The 15481-nt window shown below is 45.1% G+C and overlaps 1 protein-coding gene across 1 annotated transcript in view; it reads right to left on the bottom strand.

The window, feature by feature from the left end:
- Positions 1 to 15481, bottom strand: part of LOC145392393 (transcription factor hamlet-like) — a 244831-nt gene that overhangs the window by 43237 nt on the left and 186113 nt on the right. Inside the window, 1 exon segment of the mRNA XM_080266794.1 lies at positions 14343 to 14719. Coding sequence (XP_080122920.1) covers positions 14343 to 14719 — 377 coding nt within the window.

Consider the following 15481-nt stretch of genomic DNA (forward strand, 5'->3'; position numbering starts at 1 on the left):
TGGATATCACATTCTTCCATGTCCTTCCATCTCATTCGCATCTTTCTTCATTGCCTATCTTTTTTCCTTCCCTCTCCTACCCATGCCGTATCGTAAACCAGTCTTCCGTAATTTCCTTGATCTATATTATTTCATTCCTGTACCTCAGTCAAGCAGTCATCATCATCATCATCGTCGTCTCGTTACTATACACCTCTCTACTATCCCCTACCCGCTAAAATCAGCGCATAATAAAAGTAGAGATATGAACCTAATTAAAATATAAACCAAACTCACACCAATCATAGTGAGAAAAACAGCCAGCAAAAATGAGCTCTAACTTAACACCCTATCAGAGGTTATCGGATCGTGTCTGATGGGTGAATTCTTGTCTGATGGGCGAGCGATCAGTCATAACAATGTATATTTATGCATAACTTGCCCTTGGGGAGTGGGAAAAGTGTTTGTTTTTTGAGAGTAAGTGGTGTGTGAAGGTGTGAGATATGTGTGTGTGTGTGAGAGAGAGAGAGAGAGAGAGAGAGAGAGAGAGAGAGAGACTGGAGAGGAGATGAAAGAAAATGCCGGGTGAGATGATGGGTTGTGGGAATGAAATTGGGAGAGTGTGATGATAAAGCATTTAGAGAGAGAGAGAAAGAGGATGTGACAGCAAGATGTAAGAAGGACAGATTAGAAAGCGAGGTGTAAGAGCGAGCGAGGGAGGGACTGAAAGAAAGGCAGAAGTGTGAGAGAGAGTGGGAATGAGGCTAAAGGACCCAAATCTGGCCATTGACACCGAACTGCCCACCATTGACTGTGTTTGTGAGCCTCCAGACACCCTAAACGATGACGTCTCCATTGTCGCTAACTTCTGACGAGACCCAGGTTCGATTATCCCCGTTCCTATTTTCTTCCAATCGGCCAAGTTATTTCTCTTCTTCGTTCTCTCGCTGTCTCTGCTCTCAGCCTTCTTTGCAGGTTCTCTTAATAGGTAGATAGATAAGTAGGTAGATATATGAAATTCCTCCTTCATTTCATTTTGCTTTTTTCAGTTTTTCCAGCTCTACATACTTTTCTCCTGAGCTTTCTTACATCAAGCCTCTCGTTTCTTCTTGCTGTGTTAAATTTTTCTCATTTTTTTTTTTATGGTTGTTAATTACCTTTGCGCCCTCTTCTTATTTTCGAGATACCATGGCATCCTCTCTCTCTCTCTCTCTCTCTCTCTCTCTCTCTCTCTCTCTCCCTGCCGTCATCCTCGGTCACCATAGCCTACCCTTTTTCCGCCATGCCATCTCCTCCCTTCCTTCAAAGTTCCTTCCGTAAGGTATGTCGCTTCCAATCTTGGTACTACCTTCCAATTCTCTACTTGCCAGACATTACTTTTACTAACACAGTCAAGGGTAAAGACGAAGGTATATCATTAACACCGAAGTAGTGTGGCAAGAATCGCCTTTTGTTTAATTGCAGCGTTTCTTAATATCACTAATTTTATTTATGTTTTCCTATGTAATGGAGGCATTTTAGAATTGCAAGACGATTCTCTATAGCAAAGGAAGATGTCGAACAGGTAGAGTTATTTTGTATACTCTTGAATTAGAGAACTTGTATGTCATTCATTGGTGAGTGGGCTGACCAAATCTCTGCCAGGTGAGAGCTAGCAGAGGTGGTGTTTCCGGTCATGTGTGTGTGTGTGTGTGTGTGTGTGTGTGTGTGTGTGTGTGTGTGTGTGTGTGTGTGTGTGTGTGTGTGTGTGACCGGCCCTGTGGTTGCCTCGTCCCAGTCAGTAAAATGAATTCAGAGTTTGCTGACTCCCGTGACAATGGTGGCTGGGAAGGGAGAAGTGGCCTGGGTGATGAGCGTCGGCCACACCCTCACCACACCCTAATTATGCCCTACCCACACCCTCACCCTAGAATTATAACAGCCTCGTCACACCCTACCCAGCCCATCAGAAATCACTCACCACGCTTCTGTTTCACAAATTATTAAATCTTCCCGTTACTACCTTTGATTTGTGTTTTCTTTGTAATTTTTCCACATATAACAACCTCAGCAGTCTGTTGCTCATTTCTTTACCATACCGTACTTTCAAGATATCTTACTGTTATGGATAAATCAAGTGTTGGGTGTAGCAACTCTTTATCACACAATCTTGCCTCGTGTGTCGTTAAGGCTCCAAGAATTATCACTCAGCTTTCAGTCCTGCATGAAGTGTCTTGCTTCGATGGTGGATAAAATGATGATGATGTCTTATATTGGCTTTATAATTTAAACTTTTAAGTATTCTAGTGCCTGAAAGTATTGTTGGTCGTTCACTTACAGACAGTTTTGATCAGCTCCGTGTCATTACTTAGATATATTGTTGCGTATAAAAGAGAAAAGAGTGCTGAAGATTCTTTACTTTGCTGGTAGGAGAGAAAATAGAGCGCAGAATAAACAGGTTCATATTCTTTCTTTTACTGCAAAGCAAATCTCAGTCAGCGAGAGGAAAATGGTCTTAAGTAATACAGCCAGGAAGGGAAAGAAATTGAGTTTGTTAGTCTTAGTTCAGAAATATTGGTAAAAGAGTGTTCTTCCTAAAAAGACTTCCGGTAGCAACCACAGAGGGTGGGATGCATTCAGTAGTCAACGAGGAAGACAAAGACCTGACCTCAGCGTCACCCATAGAGCCGTCTCCTTGCATCTTTTTCACGTCGGCAAGGTAAACGTCCGACCCCTATACCCTGGCCTACCCACACCCACCACTAAATCTTCCTTTCAGCAGCCCACACCCGGCCACACCAGAATACACAGAACCCATCGGAAACAACAACTGAAACGGCCTCGGCTTCTCGCTTCCTTTTCAAGCGCGGGAAACCGGTTGGCGGGGAGGTGATGGTGGTGGTGGTATGGTGGCCGCGACGGAATGGAACTTTGTAGAAGAGAGACGGAGAGACGAAGTATGATGAGACAGAACTGGAGCTGAGATTCACGAGGGACTTTTTGATAAGAGAAACGAAATGTGGTGAGATGGAACAAGAACTTAAATTCAAGAGGAACATTGTCGAGGGAAGGAAGATAAAATATGTTCAAACAGAACTGAGCGAGGAACTTTCAGGGAGTAGAGACGAAATGTGGTGAGACAGAACTAGAACTGAGATTCACGAGGAACTTTAAGAGAGAAAGGAGACGAAATGTGGTGAGACAAATCCTGGGACGTATTCTCGTGGTTTATCTAAAGAATTTCCCAGTCACGTCGTGCGTACTAGTTCACTTCTGCATGGAAAGTTATTCTCTTGGTATTATATTTTATGCAGATTGTGTCAGTATTAAAGACATTTTACCGCGGAGAAAGCAGAATAAATCGCTACGTAAGAGGTGCTACACATTATACATTAAATGAAAAACTTGATTACATAACAGATTATTATTACGTAGTGTGCAAAGAGAGATGGGAGTAACCTTCCTTAGTGAACGAGAAAAAGGTCTCAAGATGGTGGGAATACTGTGCCAGCCTAGTAGCGTTCAGAGCGAGAACGGTGCGGGAAAGTATGATAAATCCGAAGAGAAACGGGCTAGGGAAGAATAACGGGTTTGTTCACGGTTAAGAGAGACATCACACGTCCCTCAGAAAGCGACGGGCGGGCCTCTGTGTATGGGTGACGGGGGGACTGGGGGCTAGGGGGGAGGGAAGTATAGGACTCCCTGAGGGCTGGGGGGAGGGAAGGATAGGACACACTGAGGGCTGGGGGGGAGGGAAGGATAGGACACACTGAGGGCTGGTGGGGAGGGATGGATAGGACACACTGAGGGCTGGGGGGTTGAAGGATAGGACACTTTGGGCTGTATTCTTGTGGGGTTACAGGGCTTCTGATACCTCTTTCTTAACAGTGAACTGCTGCATATGCATGACACGTTAATATTCTCTTGTGTATTTACTCACTGACTTTCCACCCCACACTTAAGTGCGAAAAAAAATGAGTATGATGATGATGGTGATGGGACTTTGTTTTTGTTATAGGCCCGCCATAATCACATGGATATTATGTATTTCACGTATTACTTTAATGTATATAAGTAAGGATAAAATAAAGTTCCATACGTTAAAAATATCCGGGTAAGATAAGGTGGTAGAGCCTCCTAAGTCCGCCCGAACAAGGGCCTTTACCATACAGTTCCAGCAGCGTCAGGGGGACCAGTGTGACCGCGACAACAATGCCACCCCTCCATCCCCCCCTCACCCCAGGGTCCCCTACAGTGGTGCCCGGCGAGGTTCTGATGAGCGGGCACAATAGGGGACTGATCCGGGGCCCTCCATTGCTGGTCACGCCACGACGCACGCAATGCCAGCCAACACTTAGCTTACCTATAGAGGGACAGGTTCACACACATACCAGCCAGTGTAATCGCAGGTGGCAACACGGGGAACACGTGTTGGAAAAAAAGGTTATATGATGAGACAATAAACTCCCTCATTACTTGATATCTTCCCTGAGGTGAATAAACTTGTTCAGCGGTAGTCATAAATAATAGACACCAAAATGCAAGTGATTATTGGATACTTGCTAACCCCTTCAGTCAGTGAGGTCTCTTGTAAGGTGAATGTAATTGTCTTCCGTTAGCCAAACTACAGTGGTGTATATGTCGTCCTACAGAAGGAATTGTTGACGGCTGTTGATAGGCCAGTTCAGTCCGAGATGCGTATAATTTGAGTGATATCGCCTGATGTTAATCAGATAAAATGAATAAAATCGTCATGGTTTTAAAAGGGTTATATCTGCAGTGTGGACGTGTTTACAAGTAAGGTAATGACCCGGACACGGCACCTCAACACCCACCCACAACCACACCCACAGCACTGCCGTCATTTGTTATCGTGGGTGCAGTTAGGTTGTTGGGTATCACAAGCACACTGATATCACTCTCTCTCCCACGCCTCCTCCCTCCATCCCCTCATCACCCCTGTCGCCCCTCTATGCTAATGGACAAAAGCTAATGCGAGTCAGGCCCTTGGAATATCGCTCATAAACCCACGCTGCTACCCCTCCCCCCCCGGCTACCTACAGCATCCGCCACTGTGTCCCTTCGTAGCACAAAAGACCATCGATAAAAGCAACTGCCAGACCTCATCTCCCGGGCCTGGGCCAGTGATAAAGACGTTCCCGGAGTCCTATTTACAAACCTTCCCAAGCTTAATTTGAGTTTTGTTCATATGTTTGTCTTCACTTATACAGCTACAAAACACTTTGCAATGAAACTAGAGTGAATAGTAGAGTGACAGAGCATTAAAATCTAAGCGACCTGTGATAATAGTTAGCTTGAATGGGGACTCGTTGATCGTGGCTGTTGGTTAGGATCCTTTATAAATACAAGCCACTGTGACTCGCCATTCATATGACTGCGGAGGTGATTGGCCAGACAGCCCTTAGCCAGACCAACAGGTAGGTGACAAGGTGACATCCGAAGCTGATACCGTCTTTTGAGCAGCGTTTTGGCCCTGGTTCTGACGAGAGAAGGTGACGGCGTCGGACTGAAGGGATTATACTGAGGAGGACAATGGCGGGGTCTTGCTATAGTGGAAGGCAGACAGGCGAGGGGGAGGGTGCTGCCAGTTTCTCCCGACCATCCCTCCTCCTTCTCCTCCTCCTTACGGTTCCTTCCTATTTCTTGTGGTCTTCCTTTCTACCTCTTCCCACGCCTCTCTCGCTTCGCTACTTCCCACGGTTCCTACGCAATGAACGGTGAATAAACGTGTCACTTGATATGTTTGCACGCTACTTTTTACTTCGCTTTAAGTATATACAGGTATGCACAGAAATTTAGCACCTTACAGTAGGCGAGTTATGAATGCAGAGCAGTTAATTTTCGTTACAGTCGTGAATATGGAGTTTACAGGAATTCACACATGACTTTTATACAAGAAATTATAACAGTCACCAAACAAGACTCCAACGGTTATGCAGCGTCATTTGACATTAGGCATTGTTTGTGCATGGATAGTGCTGGCACAACCATATATCCATGAGGGTATATTATTTGGTACCTGTGTAAATATAACTGAACAGTCAACAAATATTACATTTGTTTTTGCACTGACTTTGTTGGACGCTGAATTTGTCCATTTTAGAGTGTTTTCTTTTTCTTTTCATTTTTTGTTTTTTTTACTAACTTTGGAACCAACCCAGTTCAGCTGTAGTAGCGGGAATAGACTGATGATGATACACACACACACACACACACACACACACACACACACACACACACACACACACACACACACACACACACACACACACACACACACACACACACACACACACACACACACACACACGGCGGCCCCTTTTGATAAATTGCTAAATACAATCTTCTTTGAGACGGAGAACTGACGCCATTATACCTCCGACGACTCCAGCCATAATCCTGTTTTGTCCAGCTTGGTGGGAGCTCCTTCCTCTCTCATTCGCTCACTTTCTTTCACACTCGCTTTCACTTACTAGCTCTCTTTCTTTCACTTTGTCCCACTCTCTTTCATCTACTTGCTCCCATTCCTTCGCTCTCTCATTTACAGTCTTTCTTTCCCTTTCTGACACAGTTACTCTCACCTACTCGCTCACTTTCTTTCACTCTTGTCTCACTCCCTTTCACCCACTCGCTCTCTTCCTTTCACACCATCACACTTGCTTTCACCTACTTGCATTCCTTCCTTCATGCATTCACACTCACGCACACCTACTTGCTCACCTTCCCTCACACACACACACACACACACACACACACACACACACACACACACACACACACACACACACACACACACACACACACACCGGCTCATAATCATCTCTTCTTTGAATTTTTTATGTGTGCAGTGGATATTTATACTTTCATAGACATGAGTAAATAATCAGAATCTGCCAAAATTTGGGTTTTTCGGTTTTGAGGCCATATTTAGCCAGCCTACCTCTCTAGCACTCAGTTTTTCGTGCAAGACTAAATAACTTCTAGTTCGGGTAGAACTATGTCAGTACTGCATAGATTCAAAATTTTGTTGTAAAACATAGGAAATTGACTGAGATACTGAATTTTTTAAAATTAAGGAATTCTTGCCCGGAAAATGAAAAAATGAAAAAAAAAAAAATCTTGAGTAATTTTCACAATGTCAAAGTTCAGCAACAAAAATTTACCTGAATACCTGTTGTAAATTAGTCTTAGAGTTTTTTTTAATGAGCGAATTTCAGTTCATTCCATTTTGAAATAAGCACATGGTGATGCTCAGAATACACAAATTAATGGCAAAAAAACTGAACTTTGGCCCTTTGGCCCGAACTCTAAAAATTCATAACTAAAAAACTATGTGAAGTGCAGCTTTAGGACTTTGCGAGGTTACATGGATTAAATAGAAGTTTCTTCCTGTTTTTCAAAACTAATGATATGAACTGGGAGGCTTTAGGTGAGTTAGCATGGATGTTAACCCAATTCATAGTTTCAGGTTCATTCTCATTCTGTGCTTATTATACTCATTCTACTCTCATTGTTCATCTTTTCAGGTTTATTTTCATTCTCTCCCCATTTTTCTCATCCCAGTCTCATATTTTAAATCAAGTACAATTCTTTAGCCATAATATTCACATCGTATTTTCCCTGGTTATATCCTCATGTTTATTTTCATTCTCTATAATTCACATCCTAATCTCACAGTTTTTTTCGTATCAGTTCCCATTCTGTCCCTATTATTCCCACCCTTGTCAAGTTATTTTTATTCTCGGTTTTATTATTATTCTTAGTATTCTTGTTCTAGTCTCATTTTTCTTATTCTCAGGTTTATTCTCAGTCTCTTCTTGCCATCCTCATTCTGTCCTCATTATTCTCATCCTCATCGTGCCTCATTCAGCCTTAATCATCTTTGGCTTTGAATGTGATGTGAGGGTTGAGGAGGCGACGGTGATAAGATATTCATAGGTGTGGTCATTAAGGGATGCGGCCTTTGGTGGGGTGACTGGGGAGGGGGAGGGAGTGGGGAGAAAAGAGGGGTAAGGGAGAGAGAAGAGGAGAAAAGATGGGGGATGAGAGGGAGGGAGGGAGGGAGGAGAAAAGAGGGGATAGGGGGGAGGGAGGAGAAACGAGGGGATGAAGGGTAAGGAGGGAGGAAAAAAGAGGATGAGGGGAGGTTGTGATGAGGAAAGAGGGAATTAGGGAAGGAGGATTGTGAGGAGAAATTATGGAAGAAGACGCGAAAGAAGAGGGATGAGAGAGAGGTTAAGGATGGGATGAGGGGAAAGGAAGATGAGAGTGAGGAGGGCGGAAGAGAGGCTAAGGAGAATGAAGGGACAGGAAGGAAAGAGAAGCTGAGAAGATATAAAGAAAAGAATATATGAGGAAGGGAAAGAAGGGGAGAGTAGAACCAAGTGGAGAGATGAAGGTAACTATGGAAAGAGGAAGGGATGAGGGAACTGAGGGGTAAGAAGAGGGAAGGTCAAAGAATCTAGAGATAGGAGGAGAGGGAGATTATTTTTAAGCCTTTCAGTATGAGATCTCTGTAAAGATTAATGCTGTTTGAAATGGAAAGAATAATACCAGGTGTCGTCGTGCCGATAGGATTAATCACAAAGCGTGCCTTAACTACTAGAGCTGTTTTTTATCACTATACCTCGCCCTTCGCCATTTACTTTCTTTTCTCCCTATCTCCCTCCCTTTTCATTCTTCCGCCTCCCTCTTCCCCTCTCTCATCCTCTCCACACTCTCTCTTAACCGGGGATGAACAGCAGTTGGAGTGTCTCGTTGGTGAAAAGATACTGGAGTGAGGGCGGGCCAGCCACCCACACTCCACAGCCCAAAACAATAACAACCCACATCTCCCTTTATGGCCGACATTCCCGTATGAGATTTCGTGATTATGAGTCTTAGGTTCTCCGGGGTGATGGGGCCGCGGGGGACAAGAGGAACGTCGTTTAGTAATCATTATCTCCTTTAATCATCTGTGGTCTATTTTGGAGTGAAGATCGCTATTAGTGGAGGCTGGAGTGCGGCGGGGGAGGAAAGGAGGAATTAAGTAAGAGGATTCAAGAGGAAGGAGAGGAAACTTGCGTGTAAGGGGAGACAGCGTTAAAGAGATGACAGGTGGCTTTGCTGCAAGAAGAGGGATTTGTGGTGGTTCTCCTCTGAGTAAGTGGGGTTATTATCGTTAGAGTGTGCGTGCGTGTGTGTGTGTGTGTGTGTGTGTGTGTGTGTGTGTGTGTGTGTGTGTGTGTGTGTTTCTAAGCTACAAATAAATCAAAGGCTCGTTATGATTTTACAGGATGAATTAGAGCATTCATCAGAAAGAACAACTACGGAAGTACTGGTAATAAGGCGTCGTTAATATATACACTGCTTCGCATATATATATATATATATATATATATATATATATATATATATATATATATATATATATATATATATATAGGCCTATATATATAAACCCTTCAAATGTGTGAAGTTAGGTGGAGATGGTACAAGCTTCCATTCTGAAATTCTAAACACATCACAAGTTATCCTTGTCCAGTTGATAAGCATTAATGAATTTTAACTAACAAACTAACCTATATCTTTTGCTACTTGTTTTCTTTTTATCATTATCTCCCTTCCACGCCCTTTACTTCATTTTCTCTCCCACGTCGGCTCCTCATCATCTCCCCCCTTTTTTTTTTTTTTTTTTTTTCCCTGCTTCCCCTCCACAAGATCAGCTGTTACAGGAACAAGTGTGGGACAGGTTCAGCCGAGCGAGACCCGACCCCACAGCTGGCTCTGACGGCACCCTACTCCCATCCCCACTCCTCCCCTCCTCCATGTCCATCTACCATTCTCTCTCCTCCTCGCCATTTCCTTTTCCACCTATCCTTCTCTTCCTCCACAGTTCCTCCTGCTCTTCCTCCTCTCTTCGTTTTCTCTTTCTATCCCCCACGCCTGTCCTTCATTTCTCAGCATTTCTTTTTCTTCCCTGCTACCTCTCTCATTCCCTTCCTCCACCTCTCCCTCCCCTCCTCTCTGTTCCAACATCCATTCATGTGATCATTCTCCACTTCGTCCCCTTCACAACTGACATGCAGCTTTCCCCATATTCCACATACTTTCTGCCCCCCTCCCTCACAAAATATGATACTGGTATTGATAATCGTCATCATCATGCTCTTCCTCCTGTCACCGCTGACACCCAGCCCACTCCTGTCACACCCAGTCCCATTCATACGCAGCTTCACTCCTTTCACCACCCATACTCAGCTTCATTCCCTCTTCCACTATTCTTACGCACCTTCGCTCCCCCTTTCACCTCTCATATCTAACCTTTCTATTAGGATCAGTTCTCCCATTTCTACATGTACTTCCTTACAGACACTCGCATATTCAGTGGTTCGTAGACTGGGGCCTATAACCTACCCCTTTGGTAACCAGAATACCTTTCACCCCATATCAGAAATCAGTTACAGATTCGTAGCTATCCTTTATTGTCACATGAAATCCACAATATAGCGGCAGCGAAACAACTTGGCACTTTTTTAATAATTCAGAATATGAAAATAGAATTATGGTAATACATATTTGTATCCGGGCTGTATCCGATACAGGCATGTAAAAACACCACATGGAAAGAATGAGAAACATAGACGTTCATTAAAATAAGGCCACTGTATACAACGTAAGTAATGACAGCAAAAAGTAGCCACACAAAGGCAGCACAATGTAGTGTTAGCAGCCTTGCAATTGGACTGTGACATGTTCCGCACCCTCACAAATGACATTTCGTATCCCCGGGAAATGTTTGTTCCGTAGGGTAAGAAACACTTAAGCCATTCATTTTTACAAGCCACATGATTAATTCAACCTGCGTTCCTCATCCCAAGTCACTCCATTCTTATTCCTCACTTTCCTTTCGTCCATCTTCCATACTCATCATCTGCTCCATTTTACAGTCATCAGAAGCCACCTCATCTCAACTCCCCATTCTCCCATTTCCCTTCGCCCATTATTCCCCCTTCTCCCCCGCCTTATGTCTTACCAATACCTCCCTACTTCTCATCTCCCATTCCCCATTCCACGTCGTCCCCATCCCTTCCTCATCCCTCTCCTTCCCCTCTCCCCACTCATTCTGTCTTTCCTATCCCTCGTCTTATCAGTATCCCCTTCTTGTACCCCTCACCCTTCCCCATCCCTTCCTCATCATCCCTCCTCCCCCTATCTTTCCCCCATCCCACGCCGCACCTGTTCACACCCACGGAAAATCACCCAATTTGTAAGGGCAAGTCTCCCCCCGCCACTGCAATCTGTTCCGAAATTCCTTAATGGCGCGGAAGCCAATATCCTCAATCAAACCCAGCCACCCAGCCCGACGTCTGGCTAGTTACTCGCCCGGTCTTATATCCACTTAGCTTCCTGGACACTCACTGGAGGCGGGGTTGGTCAATTGCATGAAGTCGAGTGATTGCCAAGTTTGCCAGAAAGACTGTGTTGACACTATGTAGTAACTCTAGTGTGATGACGTCTTCTTTAAATTTATTCTTGCTGCCTTTTGACGATTTTTTAAAGCTTAGTAAAGACCTCTCGCACAGAAAAAGAACAGACCATTCACTGCGATATGGTCGTTTAGTTTATTCTTGCTACCTGCAGATGATTTAATTAAGTTTAAGAATACCATTTCTTTCTGAAACAGTTAATAGAGACTGTTTTTATCCCATTTCCTATGAGATCTCTCCTGAGCTGAATGAAATCGTTTGTCATTAGCAAGAGTGAAATAAGCACTCTACCGCACAGAAGGAATTAAACAACCAGTGATGTATACACAGTGTTTTTGTGTCGGGAATATGAATTAGTAAATCAACAAACTGTCTGTATGTGTAACTGATAAATCACCAACAGTTTAAGTATTCCATCTTCCAAAATAGTATTAATGATAGTTGCGTTCGTGATCTAAGCTGAAGGGACACCTGTTCTTATAAGCTGAGGGGGACATCAGGCTGTAGAGGAAGTAGCAACATCGGGGACAGAAGCACTCTTAGACGGGATTAAATCATTTGGCGTTGGCAAGAAAAATGAGTAAAACAGGACTCAGAACCTCATCGTACTGAAGAGGTTAATGTAGACGTGAGTGAGATGGCCGGGGGCTGGAGAACCTTCATCTTAATGGTTTCTTTACCCTTCCCTCCTTTGGTGCGGGGATCTGTTTAATGGAGGCTTCAGGACGCACGCAAAGAGGCTTCCGACCCGACCCTCTTACCAACCCTCACTCACACAAAAACCATCCGGAGCTCACCCTTGCCTCACCTCTTCTCTCTCTCTCTCTCTCTCTCTCTCTCTCTCTCTCTCTCTCTCTCTCTCTCTCTCTCACACACACACACACACACACACACACACACACACACACACACACACACACACACACATTTCAATGACAAGAAATAGTGGGGAATGGAGGAGAAATAGCCGCAAGGAGAAAAGGAAGGAAGTGAGAAGGATAGGAGTAAGTGGGGGAGGGGTAACTGAAGATGTCGGGGGAAGAGGGAAATAAACTAAAGAAGAAAGTGGAGAAAGTAGGAGGAGAGTTTGGATGGGAGAAGGGGAGATAAAGGAGCGAGAGGAGGTAAAAGAGGAATAGGAGAATATGGTAGAGAAACTGGATGAAGGGAGGGTAAAGGAAGAGAAAATTGGATTTAAAAGAAGTAGAAGGTGAAAGAAGAAGAACGTGGAAAGACTGGATGGAAGAAGGGAAAATAATAGAAGAGAGAGATTGCTTGGTTAAAGAAGAAAGAGGAGGCGAAAGAGAGGAAGGAGGAGATGAAGAGACTGACTAGAGGAAGGGAAGACGTACGGAAGGGAGACCAAGATGAGGAGAATAGATGGAAAATGAGAGAGAGGAGGGGTGGGCAAGGCGAAGAAGGAGGTTTATAAAAGATGAATAAGAAAAGGTGGAATGTGGAGGAGGGAGATGAGAGGCGAAAGAGAAAGACACACAAAAAACTGGAGGGGGAGAGAGAATGGTGGTTGTATAAGAGGGACAAGATTATGAAAGAGCACAAGATGGAGGAAGACGTGACGGGGGGAGGAGGAAAGAGGGTAGTCAGATAATGGCGTAGTTAAGACGGAGAAGAAAAGGTAAATTTTATAATCACCTTAACAGATCGCATAAAGGACACGTGACAAGAGGATAGTTTAGAGCAAGATACTCACAGACACAGAGAAGAGGGAAACCAAGACAGGAACTTTGGCTAAGCATGGCAATTATCCTACATTCCTTCTCTCGGCACTTCCTACCCCAGACATTGACTACATTAACTCCTCCATCTTCACTCCCTATCCTTGCCCCACCACCTGTCTTGCTCTACCTTTCTCCCCTTCCATCCTCAGCAACCCCATTCCATCACATCTGCTGTACATCCTTCTCCCGCCAACTTTATCCTCTAATCGACTCCCCCTCAACTTTCTTCCCATCCATAAGCAACCCCCCATCCCCACACATCAACTGCACCTACCACTCCATCGCCTCTTCCCCGTCCCTCACTCCCTATTACTCTCTCCCTCCCCAACCCCCCAAGACCCGTGTAGCCCTGCTTGGCGAGGTGGCAGCAACATTTTTGAAGGTTTTCCTGTGAGGCGGCTTCAAGGAGAGTGGCACAACAATGGGGCGGCACCAAGACCTTCCCACCTCGCCCCACATCACTATTCCATCTGGCACGGGGAGTTTTGGAAGGCGGGGCCCCGAGTGTGACCTGGCGCTAATGGCTGCGGCTTCCTGGAAAGCTTAATGCCTCCCGCAGACAATGGACGACCTGCCCTCCAGCCCTCACCCACAAAAGGACTCCAGTTTCGATTCGCGGCCACTTTAGGTCTGACGATGACACATAATGACAAGGGCCTCCGGTGAGACAATCCTGCCCCCCCTCGCCGACACAATCTTCCACTCTTCGACACTCTTTAACCTCGGTGCTTCGTAATGGAGAAAAACAGTGCGCGTGCAGCCTTCACATTATAATCTGCCTCAGACACGTAACCCTAGACTAAACACTTTGGTAAAATTGTACCGTTACCACCTACTATTATTAGGGTATCGTCAGAAACAATTTTTTGAATACCTCCTATGACAGAAACAGCGTTCTGATTATTCTTGAAAAACTTCTGTATTCCCCTCTCCCTTTAAGCTCAGTTAATTGCAGGTTCTTTACGCAGATACAGAAGTGTGTTAGTTATAAAAAGTCTCCACCTCTTCCTTCCCTTAAACACATTTGACTGAATGTTTCCCCCAGTACAAAAAACAAAATAAAATGTGGTAAAAACGATCACTAGACACAGAATAAGAGAACACATCAGCACAGCAACAAAAACAGCACACATCTTGATTAAATTAATGTACTCACCTCCCACGCGAGGCTGGGGTCTTTGGCGTTGACGGTCCACTTGCCGAGGAATGGTCCATATCTGGTGCCACGTGTGATGCTCTGCTTGGCCCACACGCCCATGCCCATCCCCGTGCTGGAGGGTCGTAGTTCCAGCTCCAGGGGCACGGCCGAGAGCTGCTGCGTGATGAACCTCTCGGCCGCGGCGCTCAGCTCGGCTGCCGCCCCTGCTGCGTTCATATTTAGGTCGTGGGCGTTGGCGTTCGTGGGCGTGGGTGAGCCGCGGTGGGCGTGCGGCGAGGACAGGCGCTCACGAGGGGAAACTGACCCGCCCTCGGAGTCGTTCTCGCTGAGGTCACACAGGTCACGGAAGGATCTGTCACCCTCCTCACCCGGGACTGGAAAAGAACAAGAGAATGGGATTAACGGCGATAGTCCTTAATAAAGATTTAACCCATTTCTTTCCATGATAGGCCAGACATTAACACAAGTTAGATCCATGATAATAAAACCATAGCAGCCTTATAGAGAATATCTGGACACTATTATTAGGATATTTTATTCGCAAAATACAGAATCATTGAGAAAAATGAAGTGCACAAACTATGGAAACTAAGAGACTCGCTAATAAGGGGGCTGAACGTAGGAAAAAAAAATACAAATTGAGGTGCCGGTGAAGAGGCTATTGTATATCTAAATCTATTGGCAACTTGCAAACGACGCATATTCCTGGCCAGACACCCGACGGGGCCTCAGGTTCTTTTATCTGCTAATGAGTGACATCTCGGGTGGGGTGAACAATGAAGAGCAGCAAAAGCAGATGTGAAGCCCCCAGCCGGCCTCACACGCCAGGCGCTCGCCCCACACCTCTCCTGACGCGCCTCTGTCACCCCAGCACCCATCATCACACCAATTATCACATTCACCAGAAAATTAACCAGCAATTATAACCTCCTTAGCGAAGCGAGGAAGGCATAATGCGCGTCATCTGGCGGGGCGCGAGGGAACCAGGGCCTCATTGTGCCACGCTCGACCCTCTCACGCCCTTTGTCTTAACGCCATTATGTTGGGTCTACACGTGACGACCGGGGAAAGGGTAGGGGTTTAGGGGGAGAAAATAAGGTGATGGACAGGATAAAGAAATAAGAGGAAAGATGGGT

The sequence above is a fragment of the Coenobita brevimanus genome, chromosome 22 (genome assembly GCF_032717465.1).
Source record: "Coenobita brevimanus isolate Jiangsu-jjx chromosome 22, ASM3271746v2, whole genome shotgun sequence".
Classification (NCBI taxonomy): Eukaryota; Metazoa; Arthropoda; class Malacostraca; order Decapoda; family Coenobitidae; genus Coenobita; species Coenobita brevimanus.